At 45.7% G+C, this 26379-nt stretch overlaps 1 protein-coding gene across 1 annotated transcript in view; it reads left to right on the top strand.

Moving 5' to 3' along the window:
• slc1a7a (solute carrier family 1 member 7a) overlaps positions 1–26176 on the top strand; it is a 77746-nt gene extending 51570 nt beyond the window's left edge. The window contains exons 8-11 of the mRNA XM_067989709.1: positions 3180–3374; positions 5928–6062; positions 6202–6301; positions 25970–26176. Of these exons, the coding sequence (XP_067845810.1) occupies positions 3180–3374; positions 5928–6062; positions 6202–6301; positions 25970–26176 (637 nt within the window). The remainder of the gene's footprint in view (positions 1–3179; positions 3375–5927; positions 6063–6201; positions 6302–25969) is intronic.
• The last annotated feature ends 203 nt before the right edge of the window (positions 26177–26379 follow it).

Raw genomic sequence — 26379 nt, 5'->3', positions numbered from 1 at the left:
GACTGTATCTTGTACATAGAATTACATAGAATGTACAGCACAGAAACAGGCCATTCAGCCCAACAGGTCCATGCCGGTGTTATTACTCCACGCCAGTGTCCTCCCACCCATCTTCATCTAACCCCATCAACATAGCCTTCCATTCCTTTCTTCCCTCATGTGTTTATCTAGCTTCCCCTTAAATGCATTTATGCTAGTCACCTCAAATACTCCTTGTAGTAGCGAGTACCACATTCTAACCACTCTGTGGATAAAGAAGTTTTTTTTGAATTCCCTGTTGGATTTATTAGTGACTATCTTATATTTATGGTCTTCCCTTCAAGTGGAAACATCTTTAGCTTTACCCTATCGAACCCTTTCATAATCTTAAAGACCTCTATCAGGTCATCCCTCAGTCTGCTGTTTTCTAGAGAAAAGAGCCCCAGCCTGTACAATCTATAGATAGAACATCTCAGTTCTGGTTTCATCCTAGTAAATCTTTTTTGCTCCTTCTCCAGTGCCTCTATATCCTTTTTATAATATGGAGACCAGAACCAGTCACAGGAGTCCAAGTATGGTTTAACCAAGGTTCCATACAAGTTTAACATAACTTCCCTGCTTTTCAATTCTATCCCTTGAGAAATGAACCCCAGTGCTTTGTTTGCTTTTTTTATGGCCTTATTAACCTGTGTCGCTACTTTTAGTGATTTGTGTATCTGTACCCCCAGATCCCTTTGCTCCTCTACCCAATTCAGACTTTTATTTTCCAAGGAATATGTGGCCTCCTTATTCTTCTTACCAAAATGAACCACCTCATACTTACCTATATTGAAATTCATTTGCCAATTACACGCCCATTCTGCAAGTTTATTAATGTCTTCCTGTATTTTGTCGCAGTCTTCCTCAGTATTAACTATACCCCCCCAACTTTGTGTCGTCCGCAAATTTTGAAATTGTACTTCCGATTCCCAAGTCCAAATTGTTTATGTAAATGGTGAACAACAGTGGTCCCAGCACCGATCCTTATGGAACACCACATCCTACCTTTTGCCAGTCTGAGTAACTACCTTTAACCCCTACTCTCTATTTTCTGTTTTGTAGCCAGCTTGCTATCCATTCCGCTACTTGTCCCCTGATTCCACATGCTCTGACCATAGTTATGAGTCTACAATGCAGTTCCTTATCGAAGGCCTTTAGAAAATCCAAATATATTACATCAACTACATCACCCTTGTCTACACTTTCTGTTACTTCTTCAAAGAATTCAATAAAGTTGGTCAAGCATAATCTTCCCTTTTGAAATCCATGCTGACTATTCTTTACTATATTTTCAGTTTCTAGATGTTTTTCTATTATATCTTTGAGTAAGGATTCCATTATCTTTCCTACCACTGACGTTAAGTTAATTTGTCTATAGTTCCCTGGACTTGTTCTATCTCCCTTTTTATTAAACTTAGCTGTCTGCCAGTCCTCTGGCACTATTCCCCTTTCTAATGAATCTTCATATATATGTAATAGTGCCTCTGCTATCTATTCCCTAACCTAATATAATATTTCAGCCATTTTGTTATCATTACCTGTGAGTTTATGTTGTGCATCCCTTAGTGGCTCTATCACTATCCTGATTTTTCTTTTGTTATTTATGTATCTGTAGAATACTTTACTATTTCTTTTCATATTCCTTGATAATTTATTTTTGTTTTTTGATTTCTTTTCTAACCTCTTCATATTCCCTTTTGTCATCCTCTCCTTTATTGTCTATGTACTTAGTGTACACCTTTTTCTTTCGTTTCAATTTTGTCTTTATTTCTTTATTCATTACTGGCTAGTTTGTCTTGCTTTTTAATTGGAGATATTTTTCCTGGACTCTATTGATCACTTTTTTAAATGTTTCCCACTGCTGTTCTATTTCTTTGTTTGTCAGTAAATGTTTCCAGTTCATTTTCCCTAGTTCCATTCTCATCCCCTCAAAATCAACTTTCTTCCAATTGGTTACTTTGGTTTTTGTCTTACTTATGTCCTTCTCAATCTTTATCTTAAACCTTATTGTATTATGATCACTATTGCCTAGATGTTCCCCCACACTTCTCTTATCTGTTCTGATTCATTTACCATTACTAGGTCCAGCAGTGTTTCCTCTCTTGGGCTTTTTGCATACTGGGTAAGAAAGGAATCCTGCACACCTTGTAAAAACTCCATTCCCTGTACCGCGTTACCTACCTGTTCTTACCAGTTTATTTGGGGCTAGTTAAAATCTTCCATGATTAATATTCTATATCCAATATTCTATATCCTTTACTCATTTCACATATTTGCTTACATATTTCTCCCTCCACCTTCTTTCTACTATTAGATGGTCTGTAGTATAAACCTATTAGCATGATTGATCCCTTCTTATCTTTTATTTCAATCTATATGGATTCTGTTTCTATCCTTCTATTAGTTATGTCCCTCTTTTTTACTGGCATTATGTTATCTCTAATTAGTGCAGCTAATCCACCCCTCCCTTCTTTTTCCTTCCCTATCCTTTCTAATTATGTTATAACCTGCAATATTTAATTGCCTGTCCTGTTCTTTATGTAGCCATGTTTCAGTTATTCCTACTGCATCTAGTTCCTCACTATGGATTATTGCCTCCAGTTCCCCCGTCTTATTTTGGACTCTGTGTACATTGCTGTACAGGCAGTTTAATTCATCTTTAATAGTTTTTCCTTTTACTTTATTTTTAACAGTTCTTTTATACCTCTGTTTTTATTCCCTGATCGTTTATGTTATCTTTCTTCCTTATCCTGGTCTGACCTTTACACTCATTTCCTGTTTCTTTTATCTTTAGGCTTTTGTAATTGCTCCCAGATCCCTCCCCCCATCTGTAGTGCCAACAAAATGGGCATTTTACTCCTCCTAGATTTTGAGTTTTTAATCCTAATCTGTGGCTAATGTTTTGCCCGCTTAGAGGTAATGACCAAATATTCCGCAAGTTATTCAGTTGATTGATCAAAAAGACTGTTGATCATCTATGGGTATATTTTAAAGGCATTTAGAAAGTTTGAGTCGCTGTCATTGGGGCTTATTTGGCAATCCATTCACTGGTCATAATAGACATTGGTTAAACCAGACAAATCAGATCTGCATGGACCAGTCCACTATTTGAGGCTTGCACTGTAGTCTAACTGTAGTTGCCATTGCTTTTCTATTTACAGTGCTGCCACATTGCCTATTACCTTCAAGTGCCTGTTGGAAAACAATCAAATTGATAGAAGAATTGCGAGGTTTGTTTTGCCTGTGGGAGCTACAATCAACATGGATGGCACTGCCTTGTATGAAGCTGTGGCTGCAATATTTATAGCGCAGGTTAACAACTATGAACTGGACTTCGGACAAATTATTACTGTGAGGTATTTGGAATTCGCATTTATATGAGCAAATTGGAATTTGTTTACTTCTCACCAATTTTGCTCCCCTTCCTTCTTCTTCTGAAGGTATTGACTTCTAGCTAGGGTTTGGTTCCATGGGAACCATTTGCCCTCCAATACCTATCCAAGTGGCCATTGATGTTGAGTATTGTCTGGTTATTTGGCCATGGGGGCATCATAGTTAAGCCCAAACATGTCTTCTTCTAACATCCACATAAGTGTACTTTTCTTTAGTCGCACCATGTTTGACCTGAAGCCATAAGACTTCATGAGGTCCAGAATCAATGCTGAGGACTCCAGGGCCACACCCACTTTACTGTATATGATTATGCCCGCACCTCTGATAGATCTATCCTACCAGTGGGACAGGACCTATCCAGGAATAGTGATCAGTCTGGGATGTAAGCAAATAGATATGACTCTGTAAGTACATCCATATCAAGCTGTTCCTTGAGACAGCTCTCACAACTTGGGCAATAGTTCCCAGATGTTGGTGAGGAGGAATTTGCAGGGCCAACTGGGCTAGGATTGCTTGAGTCTTGTCCTGATCCAATGCCTGGATCATTGCCAATAGATCCATCCAACATTTCTATTTTACAGCAGTTGTTTTACATCTGAGTGGTTTGCTATGTCACTTCAGAAGGCATTAGAGTCAGCCACATAGTATGGGAATGGAGTCATATGTAGACCTTACCTGGTAGGGGTGACAGATTCCCTCCCTTGAATAATAGTGAACTAGTTGGATTACTAAATAATCTGGAAGCTTATTTCTAGTTATTTTTTCATTGTTAGCCCACAAATTACCAGATATATTGAATCAGTCTCACAACTTCCAAGGTGGAATTTAAACTCACGGGGGAATTTTAACAAGCCCCCCACTCCACCTCCCACCTGGCTGAAATCAGGCGCTGGGGCAGTTAAAATGGAGCTGGTTTCCCACCCTGATCCGGCCAACTGCAACCTTAACCCTAGGCTGTGTGACACACAGGCCAAACCTGGCAGGAAATGGATTTAGGACCAGAAGAGGCCCAGAAGGTTAAGTTTTTACATTTTTTTGGGGGGTTTCCTGGTTGGCCAGGAGGAGTAGGGGTGCTCCTCCGGGACCCACAAAGAAACTTTTGGCCTTCCCTACTCCAGGCTTCCCGTGCCCTTTCCCCCATCCATGATCCCCTCCAGCCCCTCTCTGACCATTTACCAGTGTACCACCAGATCTCCAGCAGCAACCTCCTGTCGCCCAAGGTCCCATTCTCACCCACTAGCCAGGTAGTGATTCCCACTGGATTCAGGCAGAAGTTCGTCCTCCAATATGGAAATGCAGCCTGGGAGCTAAAGTTTCTGCAGGCCTCACACGGTACTGGCATGTGCATTTGCCACTCGCCTATCCCCCATGCACTGATCCTGTCACTAATAAAATAGCCCCCACGAGCAGTGGATTTCTAGTTCAGTACTACAATGCACTAGGCTACTGTACACATCAGGAGTTGCTGAATAGTGATCAGAAGTGGGAACTAAGGGCAAAATCTTCTCCATCCCCAAAATGTAGCACACCAGTTGCTGTCCTGCTGAGTTCAGCTAATAGACCAGGGATCGAACTTGGACCACCAAGGTCTGTATAGCTAAACTTCTCACTGAGCAATCAGGGGAGGCAAAATTTGAATTTATATCATGGTGCTACTCTGACATCTAGTATATTGTGGCTGGTGTAGGTGACAACTCTTGTCCATATAACTGTAAACTCCCTGAGTTGTGTAGCCACCAATATCTTGTCAAGCTGTAATGAGAATGGAGGAGTTGGCATTTGGAGTTAGCATCTAGTTATTAAATATCTCACGTCTCTCATAGTTTCCTGTTGTCACAAAGTACTGACTACTGAGTTTGATTTCCTTAAAGTGCCTCCCTGGTCACACTGGTCATACCTCCAATCCCAGCATTTCTCTTACACTAGAACCAACACAATGGTATTCACCTTGTGGTAGTCTTGTAGGAAGCTGGACTGTACCTGTGGTTTAATTTTTATATTTATGTCAATTGTTGTGACATGGATGTGGTACTAAAATCCAGATGGCAGTAAAATCCAATTATAAGTCAGATTTCGGGTAGGTAAAGTAACCATGTAAATAGTGAGCTTGGCAGCGAAGCCCCCGTGGTCAATTAGCCTGCTGACACAGTCGAGGTTTTGGAGAGCTGCAGGTACCTATGGGAATTGTACACCAGCACCCATCGCTGCCTTCTGCCCCGCATCACTGAGGTCCTGTGCCAGCTGTGCTACTGTGGAGAATGTTGAGCAGAGGTGAATGCTTTGGTCCACAAAGTAGGAGGGAAAAGTTGGAGGTGGCATCATCCCTGATACCGCTCTCATTTGCCACTGGGTCCTGCTGATTTTAGAGCAGCATTGCCAGAGGTGTGGAAACAGGGCACCCTCTCAGTCACAGGTGGTGATTGTCTGGGAAAGGGGGCAAAGAAGGAAAAAACTTACATAGAAAAGGAGGGAGTCTTAGCCTAAAAAAATATTGTTTTATGTGTTTTTTTTCCTAGCATAACAGCGACAGCTGCCAGTATAGGTGCAGCAGGGATTCCACAAGCTGGCCTGGTGACCATGGTTATCGTCTTGACGTCTGTTGGTCTTCCTACAGATGACGTCACTCTAATAATTGCAGTAGACTGGGCATTGTAAGTTGTGAAGCAAGGAATTTTCTTTTTTATAATATAAATCTTATTTTAAAGTTGTTTTTATCCCAGCAAAGTAAGTGTCTGGCTGACTATTATTTTTACAGACTGCTAACATTTAATGGCTGTTTATTTTTTAAAGGGATCGATTTCGAACCATGATTAATGTCCTGGGAGATGCTCTGGCAGCTGGAATTATGGCTCATATCTGCCGAAAGAATTTCACTCAGGAAAATGATGAAGTAGGAAAATTATTCTGTTGTGCTCTTTTCATACTTGGTTTTACTGAGCAGATGTGTCTAGTGGTCTGTTAACTCTTTTGAAGACTGATAATCTGAGAATTAATCTTGGAAAATAATGTATGAGCTCCACCAATAGCACAGTGGGTGTATGCATTAATTACCCGGTGTGACAATGAGCCTTTCAGCCCAGGAAGGTGCCAGGTTTGACCCCTGATCTGGATTAACTTATCTCAGTCAAGGCAACCAGTACCTCCGTTGGAAAGTGTGTGGATGTTAGGTGAAGACAGGATCGGCTTCAGCCATGATATCCCCTATAGATAAATAGCTTCAGAACAGTCCAGGTTTACATCTCAAGAATAGCCTTTTTGACAAGGTACCAGAAGCTGGCTGCTGATACCTACAACCCCAGTGTAAGTCAGTGCTTTCAGGAGAGAAAGAAAAAGCTTACTCTTAGCAATGATTGCAATAACTAAATTGCTATTATTTTCTGGGCATTGCTATGAGTTTGGTTTTTTTCTAGTCCCTGACAGTGTTACTTTATTCTTGCAAAAGCAGTTGTCTCTTGCTGTGTTGGAATTGGTGCAGTTGTTGGAGTTTTTCCATGCTCACCTTGGAGAGACCATTTCAGCTGTTGTAACTTTCTTTCAATGTATGTACCCAAGAATAACTCGGGAGTGAAATTTTCGACATGTATGGGATATTGCCCCAGTGACTTTCTTTTTTGAAGATCCATGGTTTTCATAAGAAAATGTTTTCTCAAAACCGTTTTTAATTTGAGGAGGGAGGAGAGTCTGTGTCGTTTTCATCATCATGATGTTGTATGCAGATTGCAGTGAAACATTTCATTATGTATTTAGAAAAAATGATTTGCTAAGTAATTATAGATTTATTTTAAGAAATCTAGGTATAGGGTCAAGTTCTATAATGCAGGACACTATCAAAGTTAAAAAGAGCAGGGAAAAGACAAGATAAATCAAGAATTTAGTGATTAGGTGATGCCATGCTTTGGATCTGAAAGCCTGTAGATTGTAGTATAAAGGGAAGACTGAGGGGTAAGAAGTTTCATAGTTTTGAGATGTTGGAGTAGAATAATGGATATTAGGAGATAGACCATTGATTCATGAATTCAACAGAGGACACAGTGTGGAAGAAGAAAATTTAAAATAGAGAATTTGGAGCTCAGAAGGAAACGTTCAGAAGTATTGATAAAATAGGGAAAGAAGTGAAAGATTGAAATGGAGAGAGAATCCTCTCCCTTTAATAAATGAGAAGGTGTGAATATGGCAGCAATTCCAACACAACAGTACTTTGGCATGAAGCTAAGTCTTAAGCCAGACGGTGTGATAAATCTCCACATATATTCCCAGCCTGAGTTCATTAAGCCTGACAGGAGCTCACCAGAGGGAATTGGAGCTGGAAATCACCCTTTAAAAGTTTGGAGCTCACAGACATAAATTTGAATATACTAAATCATGGGAAGTTGGTATTCAGTGAAAACAGCAGGCTCGCTGTTTTGGCGCTGGGACCAGAAAATTCCCCCATACGGATTAACTTACAGATCTTTCTGTTTGCTTTATTCATATCTATGTTGCCTGACCAAATATTTTAGACTTTATTTTTCAGCTATTCTGATTTTTTTTTTGTTGTCTTCAGTTAGTTTACGTGTACCCTCCATTTTCAGCTAGATCTCTTCAACTCCATATATGGTTACCTGTTCATCCTTTTGACATGTTTTTCTCCATGTTCTAGAACATGCTTATTTTAAACGTTAGTGTCTGGCCTTCAAGATGACTGCTGACTGGCTTTTAAGCACCAACAGTTTGCATATGATCTCCTTTCCAAGAGGTTATGTACTTCAAGAACATGGAACACTATCCCACTTCAGTGGGTCATCTTACTTAAACAGAATAATCTCTCTGCATTCCGTCCCACAGTCCCTAGGCAGAACTTCTGTCCCATTGCAGCCTTTTGCTGTCTGACTGTCTTGTCAGCTGTGCTTCCAAACACCAGACTGCCTTTCTTGGTGTCTCTGCTCTTTTTTCCTGACTGTTCACAGTCAAGACGAGATTAAAATTCTTACAGAGACAAACCACTAAATCAATTATTGTTTGCTCTATGGGAAAAACAACTTCCAATTAGCATATTAACCACTTTTCAATTAACTTTGGATTCAGAACACAGCATAGAGCTGTCCGGAGAAACTAACCCTGTTAAAGCAAGCTTTAACTCAAAGCACGTTATAAAATAACTCAAATTTTAACATAGATCCTTTTTGAAGAAAATGGGCTGCGTCTAATCTTTGGTGCAAACACTTCATTTTCTTATTCTCACCGAGAGGAAGTGGGAGGACAATACTCACCCAACACTTTGTCTGGAATGTTTAATTTGATCCAGTCATTGTCAGGAAGGCTACAGAGTTCAGACAAGGCAGTCTGGGCTAACATTACTGATTTCAGAGAAGAGACAGCCATAACACTATCGAATTCAGACAATGCACAGCACTAACACTACTGATTTCAGAGAACAGACTGCGCTAATGCTTCGGAGCTCCAAGAGCGCACAGTGCTGACACTACCGAGTTCTGAGAACGCACAGCACTAATACCACCGAGTTCAGAGAACGCACAGCACTAACACCACCGAGTTCAGAGAATGCACAGTGATAACAACACCGAGTTCAGAGAACGCACAGCACTAACACCACCGAGTTCAGAGAATGCACAGCACTAACATCACCGAGTTCAGAGAATGCACAGTGATAACATCACCGAGTTCAGAGAATGCACAGCACTAACACCACCGAGTTCAGAGAATGCACAGCACTAACACCACCGAGTTCAGAGAACGCACAGCACTAACACCACCGAGTTCAGAGAACGCACAGCACTAACACCACCGAGTTCAGAGAACGCACAGTGATAACATCACCGAGTTCAGAGAATGCACAGCACTAACATTACCGAGTTCAGAGAACGCACAGCACTAACACCACCGAGTTCAGAGAACGCACAGCACTAACACCACCGAGTTCAGAGAACGCACAGCACTAACACCACCGAGTTCAGAGAATGCACAGCACTAACAACACCGAGTTCAGAGAACGCACAGCACTAACAACACCGAGTTCAGAGAACGCACAGCACTAACACTACCAAGTTCAGAGAATGCACAGCACTAACACCACCGAGTTCAGAGAACGCACAGCACTAACACCACCGAGTTCAGAGAATGCACAGCACTAACACCACCGAGTTCAGAGAACGCACAGCACTAACACCACTGAGTTCAGAGAATGCACAGCACTAACACCACCGAGTTCAGAGAATGCACAGCACTAACACCACCGAGTTCAGAGAATGCACAGCACTAATACCACCGAGTTCAGAGACTGCACAGCACTAACAACACCGAGTTCAGAGAACGCACAGCACTAACACCACCGAGTTCAGAGAATGCACAGCACTAACACCACCGAGTTCAGAGAATGCACAGTGATAACACTAGCCAGGAGAGCATTGGAATAGTCGAGTCTGGTGGTAAAAAAGGATGAGGGTTTCAGATGGGCTGAGGCAGGGTCTGAGACGGACGCTGTTGTGGAGATGGAAAAAGGTGGTCTTTGTGATGGAGAGGATATGGGGTCGGAAGCTCAGCTCAGGGTTAAATAGGATGCCGAGGTTGCGAACAGTCTGTTTCAGCCTGAGACTGTGGCCAGGGACCGGGGTGGAATCAATAGCGAGAGAACAGAGTTTGTGGCGGGGACCAAAGACAATGTCTTTGGTCTTCCCAATTTTTAATTGGAGGAATTTGCAGTTCATCCAAGACTGGATGTTGGACAAGCAGTCTGACAATACAGAGGCAGTGGAGGGCTCGAGAGAAGTGGTGGTGGTGAGGTAGAGGTGGGTGTCATCAGTATGCAAGTGTAACCTGACGTCATGTCTTTGGATGATGTCGCCAAGGGGCAGCATGTAGATGAGAAATAGGATGGGGCCCAGGATAGATCCATGGGGGGCTCCAGAGGTAACGGTGCAGGGGCGGGAAGTGAAGTCATTGCAGGAGATTCTCTGGCTACGACTGGATAGGTAATAGTGGAACAAAGCAAGGGCATTCCCACTCAGCTGGACAACGGAGGAGAGGCATAGAAGAAGGATTGTGTGGTTAACCGTGTTTAAAAACTACTGATACAAAGATGAGGAAGGATAGTGCACCACGGCCACAGTCACAGAGAATGTCACTTTTGACTCTGATTAGGGCCGAAACCTGAATGGAGAGGTTCAAACATGGAATTGTGGGAAAGATGGCGGACAGGCATAGGGCCGACAGACAGGCATTGCCTGCTACTCCACAGCTGCAGATAACGCAGTGTCTTTGGGAATACGAGTGATAGCTGTTGGGAATTGCAGGCAACACAAACTGCTCAGTCATTCCTACAGCTGCTCTGCCAGTTGGGTTATGTGTATCTATGAAAGCTGCTCATCCTCCTTCCATTTCTCCTTCGCTTCGTCTTTCAAAAAAAAAATCACAAGATAACTATGGATGAGCAAGGCCATTTGGCTCACCTTGAATCAAGTGTCAGTCCCTCTTTGTGTGAAGAATGATTTTTTGATATCGTTCCTACATTTGAATCTATGTTGATTTCTCCTATACTAGTGATCCTCCTTGTGGCTTTTCTCTCCACTGGCCACAGCACATCAGTTGCTCCCTTGTGCCTCGGTGACCAGCACTGCACAAGGGAGTCAAGGTGTAGTCTGAGCAGCAGACCGGTCATAACTTCCTGTGAAATAAAGGCCTGGACTTTCCTTATGAAAACCACCCACTTCTGGGTGGTGATCTGGCAATTGAAGTGGGACATGCCACCTCTGCCAAAACTCCTCACCAGAACTGGCCACTTCGATTTCTGCCATGATTTCCCTCCAATGACTCCTCTGTGGCCCTGATCATTCTGCTGGCAGCGTACCCATGGGAATCAAATGGACAGAGGAGCGGGGTGGGGCGAGAGTGACTAAATGCAAGCAAACAGGGGTGTGATTCTGGAACATGGATTTGACAGGGAGTCACGTCTACTATGTTGACGCTGTAATTTTTGAGCAGTCAAGGTTACTTTGTAAGACTGCCATCTATGCAAGCAGTAATTGTTGCCACTATAGAAGTGATAACAGCTCTTATACCCTCCTCCTAATGTCTAGCTGGCAGCTACATTGACCTCCTGGTCTTCCACAGTCACCAGGGTCACCTCATGTCCTGCCTCCCTCATTGCATTGCAGCTGTGGATTCTGGGATGCTCCAATTGTCCCATCATCAGCACCGAGAGAGAAGAGAATGTCTCCAATCCCTGCATGTGAGACCAATGCTCCTGAACCATTGATCTTTAAAAGCCCACACCCCTGAGATCTTGGTCTTGGAATCCTCAGCTCAGGCCTCTTGCTTACGTCACCCCTGGGGAGAGACAGATGTCTCCTCAAATTTGCCTCCCAGCTCCTCCTGCTCACTGCTGCTCTGGGATCCACCCAGTAATATCTTCTTTTTGTCAGTAATACCACCTCCCTGAATGGATGTATCGAGTTACATCGAAGCTACAGCACAGAAACAGGCCATTCGACATTACATATATGTAAAAATTCATTAGGAAAGGGAATACTGCCAGACGACTGGCGGACAGCTAATATGATACCTATTTAAAAACAGGGATAGAACAAGCCTAGGTCCCTAGGGAACTGGAGACCAATTAACTTAACATCAGTGGTAGGAAAGATAAGGGAATCCTTACTCAAAGATGTAATAGAAAAACAGCTAGAAACTGAAAATATAATGAAGAATAGTCAGCATGGATTTCAAAAGGGAAGGTCATGCTTGACCAACCTTACTGAATTCTTTGAAGAAGTAACAGAAAGGGTCTACAAGGGTAATGCAGTAGATGTGATATTTTTGGATTTTCTAAAGGCCGTCGATAAGGTACCGCTTAGTAGTCTCATGATTAAGATCAGAGCATGTGGAGTCAGGGGACAGGTGGCAGAATGGATAGCAAGCTCGCTATAAAACAGAAAACAGAGAGTAAGGGTTAAAGGTAGTTAGTCAAACTGGCAAAAGATGGGAAGTGGCGTTCCATAAGGATCGATGCTGGGACCACTGTTGTTCATCATTTACATAAATGATTGGGAATCGGAAGTACAATTTCAAAATTTTCAGACGACACCAAATTGGGGGGTATAGTTAATACTGAGGAGAACTGCGACAAAATACAGGAAGACATTAATAAGCTTGCAGAATGGGCATGTAATTGGCAAATTGGGGAGACCAGAACTAGGGGCCATAAATATAAGATAGTCATTAACAAATCCAATAGGGAATTCAGGCGAAACTTCTTCATCCAGACAGTGGTTAAAATGTGGAACTCGCTACCACATGGAATGGTTGAGGTGACTAGCATAGATGCATTTAAGGGGAAACTACATAAACACATGAGGGAGAAGGGAATAGAAGGATATGTTGATAGGGTTAGATGAAGAAGGATGGGAGGAGGCTCATGTGGAGCATAAACACTGGCATGCATCTGTTGGGCTGAATGGCCTGTTTCTGGTCTATACCAGCGTTTATGCTCTGGTATAGCGCCTCCTCCCTCCCTGCTTCATCTAACCCTATCAGGATATTCTTCTATTCCTTTCTTCATCATGTGCTTATCTAGCTTCCCCTTAAATGTATCTATACTATTTGCCTCAACTACTCCTTGTGGTAGCACGTTCCACATTCTTACCATTCTTTGGGTTAAGAAGTTTCTCCTGAATTCCCTATTGGATTTATTAGTGACTATTTTATATTTATGACCTCTAGTTTTGGACTCCCCCACAAGTGGAAACATTTTCTCTATGTCTACCCTACCAACACCATCATTATCTTAAAGACCTCTATCAGGTCACTCCTCATCCTTCTCTTTTCTAGAGAAGAGACCCAGCCTGTTCAGTCTTTCCTGATAAGGATATCCTCTCAGTTCTGGTATCATCTTTATGAATCTTTTTTGCACCTTCTCCAATGCCACTACATCCTTTCTATAATATGGAGACCAAAACTGTGTACAATACCCCAAGTGTGGTCTAGCCAAGGTTCTATACAAGTTTAACATAACTTTTTTGCATTTCAATTCTATCTCTATAGAAATGAACCCCAGTGCTTGATTTGCCTTTTTTATGGTCTTATTAACCTGCGTCACTACTTTTAGTGATTTGTGTATCTGTGCCCTGAGATCCCTTTGCTCCTCTATCCGGTTTAGACTTTTATTATCCAAGCAATATGTGGCCTCTTTATTCCTCCTATCCAAATGCACCACCTCACACTTATCTATATTGAAATTCATTTATCAATGACATGTCCATTCTGCAAGTTTATTAACGTCCTATTGCATTTTGATGCATTCTTCCTTTTTATTAACTATACCCCCCAATTTGATGTCATCCACAAATATTGGAATTGTACTTCCGATTCCTGAATCCAAATTGTTAATTTAAATTGTGAACAACAGTGGTCCCAGCACTGATCCCTGTGGAACACCACTTCCCACCTTTTGCCAGTCTGAGTAGCTACCCTTGACCCCTACTCTCTGTTTTCTGATTTATAGCCAGCTTGCTATCCAGCCTGCTACCTACCTCTGACTCCACATGCTCTGACCTTAGCCATGAATCTACAATGTGGTACTTTATCGAAGGCCTTTTGAAAATCCAAATATATTACATCTACTATGTTACCCTTGTCTACACTTTTTGTTACTTCTTAACTGTTGCTTGAGTAAACAAAATGCCATGACAGATGGGTGGATGAGGTGTAGGAAAGCTCCTTCTGGAGGCACCATGCTGCTCAGATGTTTCTTTCTCTAAGCATTCAACACCTTTGAGGGATGCAAAGAACAACCAACTGACTTGTGCATTAATGTTGTGATGCTCTTCAATATCGCAGTGTTTGCCTGCACATCGTCCAGAGCTGACTGCTGCCATTGTAAAGGCTTTACTGCGATTCTCACAGAATTTTGGTCTTTGCCCACCCGGAGGTGGGTGGTAATTGTTGAAGTGTCAGGCACCAAGAGAACTCAGTGAGGAGTCACAAAACTAGTTCTATGGCCAAGCAGATGAGCAGCACAGTAGCCACTTCCCTGGTTTAGGGCTGACCCAAATGGACAAGCAGGTGAATGAAATAGCTATCAGGACTGGCCAGTCTGGCACACCAGGCCCCACTCAATAGAGGGCTGCATGGCACCAATTTGTGCCCGTTGTTGTGAACCTAGAGTCAAGCATGGCACACTATCAGAATAATCTGTAAAAACTCCCATGAAACTCCCCTGTCTGCTGGAGGAATGAGGCTTCCACATTGAGAACCTCCCACCTCGCTTTGACTCTGAAAACACTTCACGCCAGGCCAACCCAGCAATTGACTAGTGGGCCCCTTCAAATATGTGGCCCCATGAACAAGCACTGCAAGATCATACGGCGGGCTGCAGCCGTTTACCTGAGGCTGAATTTGACAAATCCACGGCATTGACTATTTTACATAATTTAAGCTGCAAGATTGTTTTAATGAGGCGCATTTCATTCAATGAGAAAGGGTGAGGGTGACATCATTGGAAGTGACATCACTAGCGGAGCCGTAGCTTTTTAACTTGCGCTGAGAGTGACGTCATCGGGTGGCCTGGCGCAAGGGCAGCAACTACCCAGTGCTCCACTCCCTCTGGGCTCCTGCTCCCCCCCCATCCCCCTGCAGTGCTCTGCTCCTTGTGTCACAGGTCAATGGAAAACTGTAAGTACCCACATTGTCACTAATCACTCCGTCAAACTAAACACTCTGGGAGAGGGCTGCGGTGACTGATGGGGCATTGTGTGCGGGTCATAGATTGTTTTCAGGTTTATTGGGTAGAAAGTGGGGAGTATTTTACATTACAAAGTGAATAGTGACACTGTGACCTAACTTCCAGATTTCGGGCCATCCAATGACGTCACTTGCCGCGCATGTGAGGAGATCCTGATCCATCTCCCCACCTGGTCCATGTTCTCCCTCTCTTTCCTGTCTTTAGACCTGGATCACATTTCCCCCCCCCCCCAACTCTCTCCATGCTCTGCACCCCCCCATGCTCCTGCTTCCCCCACTGCTCTCTCCCCCCCCCATGCTCCTGCTTCCTCCCCCCACCGCCCACCAGTGCTCTGCTCCCTCCAGGCTTCTGCTCTCCCCCCCCCCCCCCCCCCCGTGCTCCTGCTCTCCTCCTTGTGCTCTCTCTCCCCCTCGTGGTCCTACTTTCCCCACTGCTCTCTCTCCCCGCCGTGGTCCTACTTTCCCCACTGCTCTCTCCCCCCACCGTGATCCTACTTTCCCCACTGCGCTCTCCCCCCCCCCCCCCGCGGTCCTACTTTCCCCACTGCTCTCTCCCCCCACCGTGATCCTACTTTCCCCACTGCGCTCTCCCCCCCCCCCCCCCGTGGTCCTACTTTCCCCACTGCGCTCTCCCCCCCCCCACAGCGGTCCTACTTTCCCCACTGCTCTCTCCCCCCCCCCCGTGGTCCTACTTTCCCCACTGCTCTCTCCCCCCACCGTGATCCTACTTTCCCCACTGCGCTCTCCCCCCCCCCCCCCGTGGTCCTACTTTCCCCACTGCGCTCTCCCCCCCCCCACAGCGGTCCTACTTTCCCCACTGCTCTCTCCCCCCACCGTGATCCTACTTTCCCCACTGCGCTCTCTCCCCCCCCCCCGTGGTCCTACTTTCCCCACTGCTCTCTCCCCCCACCGTGATCCTACTTTCCCCACTGCGCTCTCTCCCCCCCCCCGTGGTCCTACTTTCCCCACTGCTCTCTCCCCCGCCCGTGGTCCTACTTTCCCCACTGCTCTCTCCCCCCCCCGTGGTCCTACTTTCCCCACTGCGCTCTCTCCCCCCCCCCGCGGTCCTACTTTCCCCACTGCTCTCTCCCCCCCCACCGTGGTCCTACTTTCCCCACTGCGCTCTCTCCCCCCCCCCGTGGTCCTACTTTCCCCACTGCTCTCTCCCCCCCCCCGCGGTCCTACTTTCCCCACTGCTCTCTCCCCCCCCACCGTGGTCCTACTTTCCCCACTGCGCTCTCTCGCCCCCCCCCGCGGTCCTACTTTCCCCACTGCTCTCTCCCCCCCCCCGTGCTCCTGCTTCCCCCACTGCTCTCTCTCCCCCCGTGCTCCTGCTTCCCCCACTGCCCTCTCACCCCCCCATTCTCCAGCTTTCCCTCCCCCCATGCTCCTGCTTTCCCCACTGCTCTCTCTCCCCCCCATGCTCCTGCTTTCCCCACTGCTCTCTCTCCCCCCCATGCTCCTGCTTTCCCCACTGCTCTCTCTCCCCCCCATGCTCCTGCTTTCCCCACTGCTCTCTCTCCCCCCGTGCTCCTGCTTTCCCCACTGCTCTCTCTCCCCCCGTGCTCCTGCTTTCCCCACTGCTCTCTCTCCCCCCGTGCTCCTGCTTTCCCCACTGCTCTCTCTCCCCCCATGCTTCTGCTTTCCCCACTGCTCTCTCTCCCCCCATGCTCCTACTTTCCCCACTGCTCTTTTCCCCCCAGTGCTCCTGCTTTCCCCACTGCTCTCTCTCCCCCCGTGCTCCTGCTTCCCCCACTGCTCTCTCTCCCCCCGTGCTCCTGCTTCCCCCACTGCCCTCTCACCCCCCCATTCTCCAGCTTTCCCTCCCCCCATGCTCCTGCTTTCCCCACTGCTCTCTCTCCCCCCCATGCTCCTGCTTTCCCCACTGCTCTCTCTCCCCCCCATGCTCCTGCTTTCCCCACTGCTCTCTCTCCCCCCCATGCTCCTGCTTTCCCCACTGCTCTCTCTCCCCCCGTGCTCCTGCTTTCCCCACTGCTCTCTCTCCCCCCGTGCTCCTGCTTTCCCCACTGCTCTCTCTCCCCCCGTGCTCCTGCTTTCCCCACTGCTCTCTCTCCCCCCATGCTTCTGCTTTCCCCACTGCTCTCTCTCCCCCCATGCTCCTACTTTCCCCACTGCTCTTTTCCCCCCAGTGCTCCTGCTTTCCCCACTGCTCTCTCTCCCCCCGTGCTCCTGCTTTCCCCACTGCTCTCTCTCCCCCCGTGCTCCTGCTTTCCCCACTGCTCTCTCTCCCCCCCATGCTCCTGCTTTCCCCCCACTGCTCTTTTCCCCCCAGTGCTCCTGCTATCCCCCCCCATGTTCCTGCTCCCCCCCGCTCCTGCTCTCCTACCCCCCCTGCTCCCCCTACCCCATTCCTCCTCCCTCTCCCCTCGTGCTCTTGCTCGACCTTAGGGCTGCGCTTTTAGTGAATGTTAGCGAGGAGACACCAGCGCGGTGTGCATGCGCAATTGGTGACCTGTGATTCACATGCGCAGCAAAATCAGCGTCCCGCATATGCGCGTCAGCAAAAGAGACCAAAAAAAGCTGAAAAATGGCCAAAGAACGCTGAAATGTGACATTGTTCCAGGCTCAAGCTATATACTGCCTTTTCCGGAGAGAGAGGAGGGAAAAAGAGGAAAGCTGACCTCTCCCCCCTCTGTGTCAAGGATTGGCTCACCAAGCTGCCAATAAACATTACCATCGCATTTGAGAAACCTCCCCGTTTGATGTAGAAATTATGGTAACCACAATTTCTGTTTAGTTAAGCCTCTTGCTGGACACCATTTGAATGTAGACCATTCTAACATTAAAGATGTGAACATCTCTATGTTATGTTGGACGGCTCCCTATTGTCTCAGACTGATAGTAATGTCAGAATACACAATTGTGAGATGACTGATTCATCTGGTATTGCAACTATTTTTTTCCTAAACAGCATCACAGATAGCTTGTCTGGGACTTTACACTTTGTGAACTGAATTTAACTGCATATCAACTTCATAATATAAATGAAATGAAAATCACTTCCAGGCCAAATAGGTAAAAACCTCAAAACGTTACACACTCTATGGTGATAAGAAATAGGAGCAGGAGTAGGCCATACAGCCCCTCGAGCCTGCTCCGCATTTAATAAGATCATGGCTGATCTTCAACCTCAACTCCACTTTCCCACCCTATCCCCATATCCCTTGATTCCCCCAGAGTCCAAAAATCTATCCATCTCAGCCTTGAATATACTCAATGACTCAGCATCCACAGCCCTCTGAGGTAGAGAATTCCAAAGATTCACAATCCACTGAGTGAAGAAATTCCTCCTCATCTCAGTCATAAACGGCCGACCCCTTATCCTGAGACTATGCCCTCTAGTTCTAGACTCTCCAGCTAGGAGAAACAATCTCTCAGCATCTACCCTGTCATGTCCCCTCAGAATCATATATGTTTCAATGAGATCACCTCTCATTCTTCTAAACTCCAGAGAGTATAGACCCATTCTACTCAATCTCTCCTCATAGAACAATCCTCTCATCCCAGGAATCAATCTAGTGAACCTTCATTGCACCCCCTCTCAGGCAAGTATATCCTTCCTTAGATAAGGAGACCAAAACTGTAGGCAGTACCCCAGGTGAGGTCTCACTAATGCCCTGTACAACTGTAGTAAGACTTCCTTTCTCTTGTACTCCAACCCCCTTGCAATAAAGTAATGGGTAATTTTAACCCCCAAGAACAGGTGGGTTGGGGGCAGGTGGGCAGTAAAAATAGTTAGTTTTTGGAGTGGGACCGCATCCCGGCTCCAATGAGCCCATTTCTGAGTTTAACCCAGGCACATTTGGATGCACACACAACAGGAAGGCCCATCGCCACTTAAAGCCAGTGGGTCGATATTTAAAGGGCCAATTCACGTACTTGAAACACTTGTGAGCTACTTAACTTTTTGTGGATTCTGTAACAGAAATGGATTTAACTTCTCCTCAATGTGTCTCCCGTGGCCTCTGAAACACGCCATAGAAACGGAGGCGAGTTGCAGCCGAAGCTCATTCGGCCCTTTAAACCAGTGATTGGCACATCTCAATAGAAGGTGCTGTATTGTAGTTGGGTGCTCAGTTCTCTCAGACAAATGTTTGGCTGGGAGTTCTTTGTGTTAAGACTGAGATTTCTTCGTTGAAACTGAGAATTCTTGTATTCAGACATATTTACCTACAATTTGGAGCCCCTCAAACTGATAAGATCAGGATAGGGGACACAATGGATTTGTTCTGCAGAACATCTGAGGAGGAGGCATATCACCACCCGCGGCAGGCATGTCGTGCAGTTCTGGGATCTGCAGGTGCACAAGACAGAGGTGCATCACAAGGACCTGGGGAAGAGCAAAGAGGAGACCACAGCAGGGGCCAGCGTCGCAGGAGGCACTACCCATGTGAGAGGGTCTACAAGCAGAGGCTGAGCTTCCTCGACCTCCCTAAGGAGCAGTGCCTACACAGGCTGAGATTGAGTCGGCAGGTGGTCGCAGACATCTGCAGCCTCCTTCAAGAGGAGCTGCTCCTGGCTGGGCCTGGTGGCCACGCATTGCTCGTCACATTCAAAGTAACCACTGCCCTCAATTTCTTCACCTCCAGATCCTTCCAGGGTCTCTCAGTCATCTGCACATAAGTGTATAAGACAGGTAACGGATGGCTTGTTTGCCAGGGCATCCAACTATGTCAACTTCCCCTGCGATGACATCAGCCAGCCTGAGAGGGCAGTGAGTTTCAACTCTCTGGCTGGCTTCCCATGGATGCAGGATGCAATTGATTGCACACGCGTAGCAATTTGAGGACTGCCACATAATTCAGGACTGTTCATCAACCGATAGGCCAACACTCCATCAAGGCGTAGCTCGTTTGTGACCACCGGCGGAGGTTTCTGCAGCTGTGTGCCAAATTCCATGGCAGCTGCCACGATTCCTCCATTTTTCACGAGTCTAACATCCCGGCCCTCTTCCACACAGAAGACAGACATAAGAGATGGCTCCTTGAAGACAAGGGATACCCCCTGCAGACGTGACTCATGACACCTTTGAGAAACCCCACCAACGAGGCACAGCAGCAGTACAACCAGAGCCACATCATCACCTGCGCTGTCATTGAACAAGCCATAGGAATGTTGAAGCTGTGTTTCAGGTGCCTGGATCCATCTGGGGGAGCCTTTCAGTACTCGCCAGCGAGGGTATGCAGAATAATCGTCGTGTGCTGTGTCTTGCACAACGTAGTGCAGCAGAGAGGGTTACAGGTGGAGGAGGTCGAATGCGCTCATGAAGCATATTCATCTGCTGGTAACACTGAAGAAGAGGATGAGGAGGAGGAAGAAAATGAAGATGGGGAACCCATTGCCAGAGCAGCAGTGCACATAGCTGCCCATGATGCCAGGGATTCCCTCATCTCTGACAGGTTCTCATAATGAGATCTGCAAATTAAAGACTTTGAAATACTCAGGCCGCCTGGAACAACCACCATCACCAACCCTCCCCCCCTCCCCCATCTCCCCCACCCTCCGTTTGCACAAAACAGGCCTTCAACCACGCATACACGTGCCCAATGGGTTGCATAATGTCTTGGCATTCATGATGAAGCACATGAAAGAGCGAATTCACAAAATGGACTCAGTGACGGCCAAGACGTGGCAGCGGTGGTGAAATTATTAAATTTAATGTGACATAACCAAAAAAAATATAAATTAACAACATGATAGCATATATGTTGTATACCCTTGTGCATACCCTTGGTGAATTACAATTGCTTAGCCATTCTCATTCTACTGCTTCGACGTGGTGCATCCCCTGTAGCTTCAGCAGAGGTAGAGGCAGGCTGCTCAGGTCCCCACTTCCATGTACCCTTTTACCATCATCCCTCTCCTGGGCCACCACCACATCACTCCCACCACTCTGCTGGCCAGTAGGCTGGTGAGCAAATGTGCCGCATTGTAAGGCCACGGTCAACGTATCTGTCTGCCTGTTTAAGGCAGTGGACATGTTGGCATCCAGAGTCAAGGCCTGCATGGACTCATTTGAGAGCCATGCCTGAAGCTCAATGGAAGCTACCTTTCCATCGCAGACATTCTCACATTTACCTGCACCACCAATCCACTAGCGATGGAGTTGGACTTTTCCATCCTCTCCGCTATTGTGGAGAGTGTACATGTCACTTTTAACATTACCTTGCAAAGTTGCTGCTGCACCACAATCATTCTCCTTCTCTTCGATGGCTCCCGGGGTTCATCATCTGTGTCCAGCTGAGCAGAGCTTGGAGAGGAGTGCACCCTCCGACGCAGACTCTCCACAGCTGCCCCTGCCCCCACTGTCTGCTCGTGCTCACTTGTGAGTTGTGATTCACCAGGTAGAAACCTAACTAACCTTGTAAGTGGTCCCACTGAAGTGGGAGTGTTAGCTCTGGTGCATGGCTGTATGTCCTGTGATGGTGCACTCAGAATGAATGAAATCCTCTGAGGAATCGCTTTCTTCTATTTCTGCTGATTCCTCATGAAGGCGTGAAGATCCTGGAAGACAACAGAAAGCGATATTAATGATTCATCACAGAAGTGACAATCTTTTCAGTGACCATACTGAGAACTGGCACAGTTACATCATTGATAAAATCAATTCATCATGTGTTTGAAAGATGTTAAAGTTTTGTCACCAGCCATCTGTGGGTTCCCAGTCTCTCCATCTCCGATGGATAGGCATATGACAGTCCAACTTATTTCCACGGCCTCCTCCGTCACACCTGTCACCTTCACCTCCAGATCTGCTCCTCTCCCTTGTGCTTTACACTCTCCTCTCCTACAAGAGGAGAAAGAATAGAGTGACTGAAGGTGATGTATTCACTCGATGGATGTATTGTTTTGGGTGAGGCTTACAATGAAACAGATGCTTCAGAGGGTGACTATCAGACAGATACATCACAATGCATCAGGATTGGGGTGAGTGGCAATGGTGGGTGAATAAATGAGCAATTGAGGAAGTGCATAGAAAGTGAAGGATGGTTGCTGCTACTGACACTTAAGTGGGTGTGAGGAGTGATGTGATGGGGTGAACGTGCCAACACAGAGTGACGGGGTGGCAGGGCGAGATGGTGGTTGAACAACACAGGATGTGGATGAATCACCAACTGTACTCACTTTTCCTGACCTGGTAGGTCATTAAAATGCTTCCTGCACTGAACCCAAGACCTGGGCACCGTGCTCCTGCTGCTCACCTCTTCTTCTACCTCCAGCCAAGCATTTTTGGTTACAGAGCCAGGTTTCTTCCTGCCATCCATTGGAAACATTACCTTCATCCTGACTCTCACTGCAGCCTGCAGTACATCCAGGAAGGCATCATTAAATCTCGAGACAGCCTTTGCTTTCCTGGACTCCATTTCTCCTTTCTCCTTCAAAATCCACTCTTGGACTAGCCTTTTAAATAGTGGGCTTTAAATTGCATCATTCAGGTGTGCATAGGTTGGAGATGCAAAATCCGGAAACAAAGATAATTGCCTGCAATCGAGTTGCGATCGCAGATTTAAACGCGCACACTTGACTTCCGGGTTCCCCACACGCAAATCCACCCACCCGCTGAGTTCCCAGCTCCAAGTTAAAATCATGCCCCTGGAACCTGTAGTGCCAATTCCCCATTGTCATTGCCAGGTAGGTGTGCTAGTGCCTGCAGTTGTGTTTGGTGGCATTATGGTAAGTGTGATCAAACTGTGTCTAATGCCTACTGATCTCTATGGCATGTCGCCTTTCAGCTAGTGCTAAAAGTTTGAAATACTGTGAGGGAGATGTTTTCAAAGCAAACCCCAGCATTAAAGTAACACTGACTTACACTTGATGCAGTTAGATGCTGTGGGGCACCCCACGTAGAGTGTTTACCTAATACTGTGGGGCATACTTTACATATCCCGTCTTCTTTAAGGGCGGTAGTGGATTGGCCGCCTGTTATATACCCAGCCCGATTTTCCTTACCATTGAAGTCGACGGAAAGAAAAATGGGGTGAGTGTATAATGGGCAGCCGATCCACTACCACAGTTTCTGCCACCACCGAAAGTTAAAATCAGCCCTTTCAATCCCCTTCCGTATGACATTGTCCAAAACATAATATATGTTGAATAGAATGGGTGACAGTGAACAACCTTACCTCACTCCTTTTTCCAGAGAAATAGGTTCAGTGATTCTCTCATCTACCCTTAAAAGGATCTTGGATTACTTCTGCTCCAAGATTTGGCATGTACTCCCACAGCTTCCAACTTCTTCATGACCATGGCACAAGACATTAGGTCAAAGTCTTATGAGAATCAATGAAAGCAATGTAAGTGTGTTCCGTTTGGCCTTGCCATGCTTTTCAATCTTGAATAAAGCCATAACCTCTCCAACATAAAGCCAACCTGTTCAACATATTCCTCACAAGAACAAAATTCAGCCCATTCCTTTCTGATTGCACCACATCTCCAAAGCATCCAATAAACATACCACAACAACCTGAAGAGGAACTTAGGAACCATTGATATCGGTTAAATTCCTTGGTTATTTTCATGCTCACTTGAATCCCCTTTATTGTGGATAGAAACTACAAGTATGCTCTGTGTTCCTCAAACAATATCATAATACCGGCCTCAATGGGGCAGCTCCAAGGCAAATCTGAGTCTTCTGGCACTGTTCACCAAGACCATTGCTGTTTTCTCTCCCGCCCCTTCTTTACTGGAGCAATTTTTGGAGCATCAGCATGAATCCCAAGCATGCCTGCTGTAGTAGCATCAGCCAGACAATGCAGTGCCCATACTGCTTTCTCACATCAAACAGGTTCATTAGGGCCTTCTATCTGTACAGTATACTCCAGCAGTTTTTCCAACCTCCATGCAGATATTTCGGCGCCATGGCCTGCTTGGTCAGGCACCAATTCAGTATAGTGCTCACTCTAGATCTCAAGAATGCCCTTGTGGGTTTGTTGTTGAACTAGTCTGTCATTGGCGCCAGCCAGAGGAACCCTTTTGATCATTATTGGTGGCAGCCTTTAGCAAATGGAAAACTTTTTGGATAATTTTGTGTAATTTCAGATCAGTGCCTGATCCTGTTTATCTCCTAAATGACTCTCCTGACCTCATGCTGTGCTCCATCATAATTTACTCATGCAGCGGCTCTTGATATCACTGAAGAAGCTACAAGCTTTGCTTTTGTCTCACAATACCCTTTACTCTGCAGTTATGTTGACATGATTATCTTTAATTATCTGCTCTTTTCTATCAAATAGAGTGAGGGGGGGGAACACAAACAACTGATCCTAATCACTGTCATTGTGGCAACAATGAAGGAGCAGTCCTGCTTTAAGATATCTATTCCTGCCAGACGAGAATCTGATTTCCGTCAGGAATTTCCTTGGGGGTTCTCCCGATCAGCCATCGTAGCTTCGGCAGAGACCCCTGATTGACATGTAAATGGGGTTTCTGCCGATTTCCCGCAGAAATTACGGCAGCTGATCTGGAGCACATTGCGTGTGTGCTGTGATTACACTGTAATTTTATTGCTGCTCCATTATGCATTAATTTGTATGTGATCTGTGATGTGAATGCAGCTGTCACACAATCTACATGAGAGAGAACACTACCAAGAGACAACCAGGTATAGAAACTTGAAAAAGCACTTTCACCCGCTGGAAATTTTACCCTCGAATTTACTATTTGTGTTTCAAATATAAGAGCTGATTCCAAGCTCCCAGAGTGGAACAACACTCGCAGAGAGAATATTGTGAGAAATAAGGGGTGATTTTCCATCCATTCATTTTAGTGGGCGGAAAATCACTGGCTGTGTGCTTGTGATTCCTGCAATGTGCTTGCTGCAAGTGCCACCATGTGCTGGAAGCATGGAACCATGGAATTGGCCCTACAAAGTATAAGCTTTCATAAAGCATAGTATGTTGCATTTAGGTATATGGGCTAGTGGCACAGCAGCTGAGACACTTATTACACTGTATAATACTACTCCTCTCAGCTGGAAAAGGATGTAAGCCTGGCCCAAGACTCTCCATACTTCTGGCTGGACCAGATGCATGACGGAGAGTTCTACAATGTCAATCATCACGCACTTCTATTTGGAGAAGGATGTGTCCTGGTGAGAGGTTCACACAACAAATCCTTTTGATTGGGGGAGATGTAGCCATGGCTGGTGGCCAAGGCTGCCAATCGTGGCTGCTATGGGATGTGTGATGACGCGTATCCCATGCCATCTCGCTGTTTCTCTGGAGGATGTTTGATGGTCAGTCAACCAAATGCCCTGCCCAGTTGCTGGAACAAAAGTCTCTGAGTAGCACAGGCCAATCCCACCCTTTCACGTGGAGGAGAAGATTCGTAAGTCTCACAAGAGGAATGTAGAATGCGCCTCACAAGTTCCTACTAGACAATACTTCCCTCAAATATGGCAGCTGACTGAATCAACGCTGTGTTCTGGACTTCTTCCACTTCCTCTCTTGGCATCCCATAATGCCATCCATTACCTTTTTATTCTCTTTGATTCCTGGACTGCATAAAGACCTAGGAGTAAATTTTCATCTTCACTGATTGGGTGATAATCTGGCAGATCGGATCATTTGCCCAATTTTCAATCCATTGCTTTCAATGGAATAAAAATCAGATGGTTCTATAATGGACTGGTGATCCAGTCCACCAGATTACTGCCCATGCAGTGAAGGTGAAATGTTACCCTTATCACCTTAAATGTACTTGACAAAGCAGCTTAATCTTTACTTGAGCGACCTACAATTTATCAAATTGTTCAGCTACAGTGAGTGATCGGTCTAATCTGCTCACTATATTTTTTTTTATTTAGGTTCCACTGATTTGTGAAACAAAGCCCATAAGCATTCATCAGATCATGGCCTATCAGAGAAATGGATGCACGAATGATATTAAGGCAAACAAACAAGTCTATGCAGATGCCACAGATGGATCCCATAATGTACAAATGGAGTTAGGCCTCAGCACCAAAAAAGATCACTGCACCATTGAAATAGATGAGTTGGAGACCAAAGTATAGTCACAAGAATGCATACTCAACAGGAGTATTTCATGCCATATCGGTAATGTGTATGACTACCTCACGGTTGGAAATGATATATATATATATATGAGAAGTGAAAAGCAGAACTGACAGCAGTGCTGAAGATACACAGTGACTCAAAACAGTTGTGAATTACTATTCATTTTTGTGAAAAACATTTTATTCCTTAATTTTTTAAT

This window comes from Heptranchias perlo, chromosome 9, assembly GCF_035084215.1.
Source record: "Heptranchias perlo isolate sHepPer1 chromosome 9, sHepPer1.hap1, whole genome shotgun sequence".
In the NCBI taxonomy this organism is placed as follows: domain Eukaryota; kingdom Metazoa; phylum Chordata; class Chondrichthyes; order Hexanchiformes; family Hexanchidae; genus Heptranchias; species Heptranchias perlo.
This window is presented reverse-complemented; position numbering and strand designations above follow the sequence as displayed.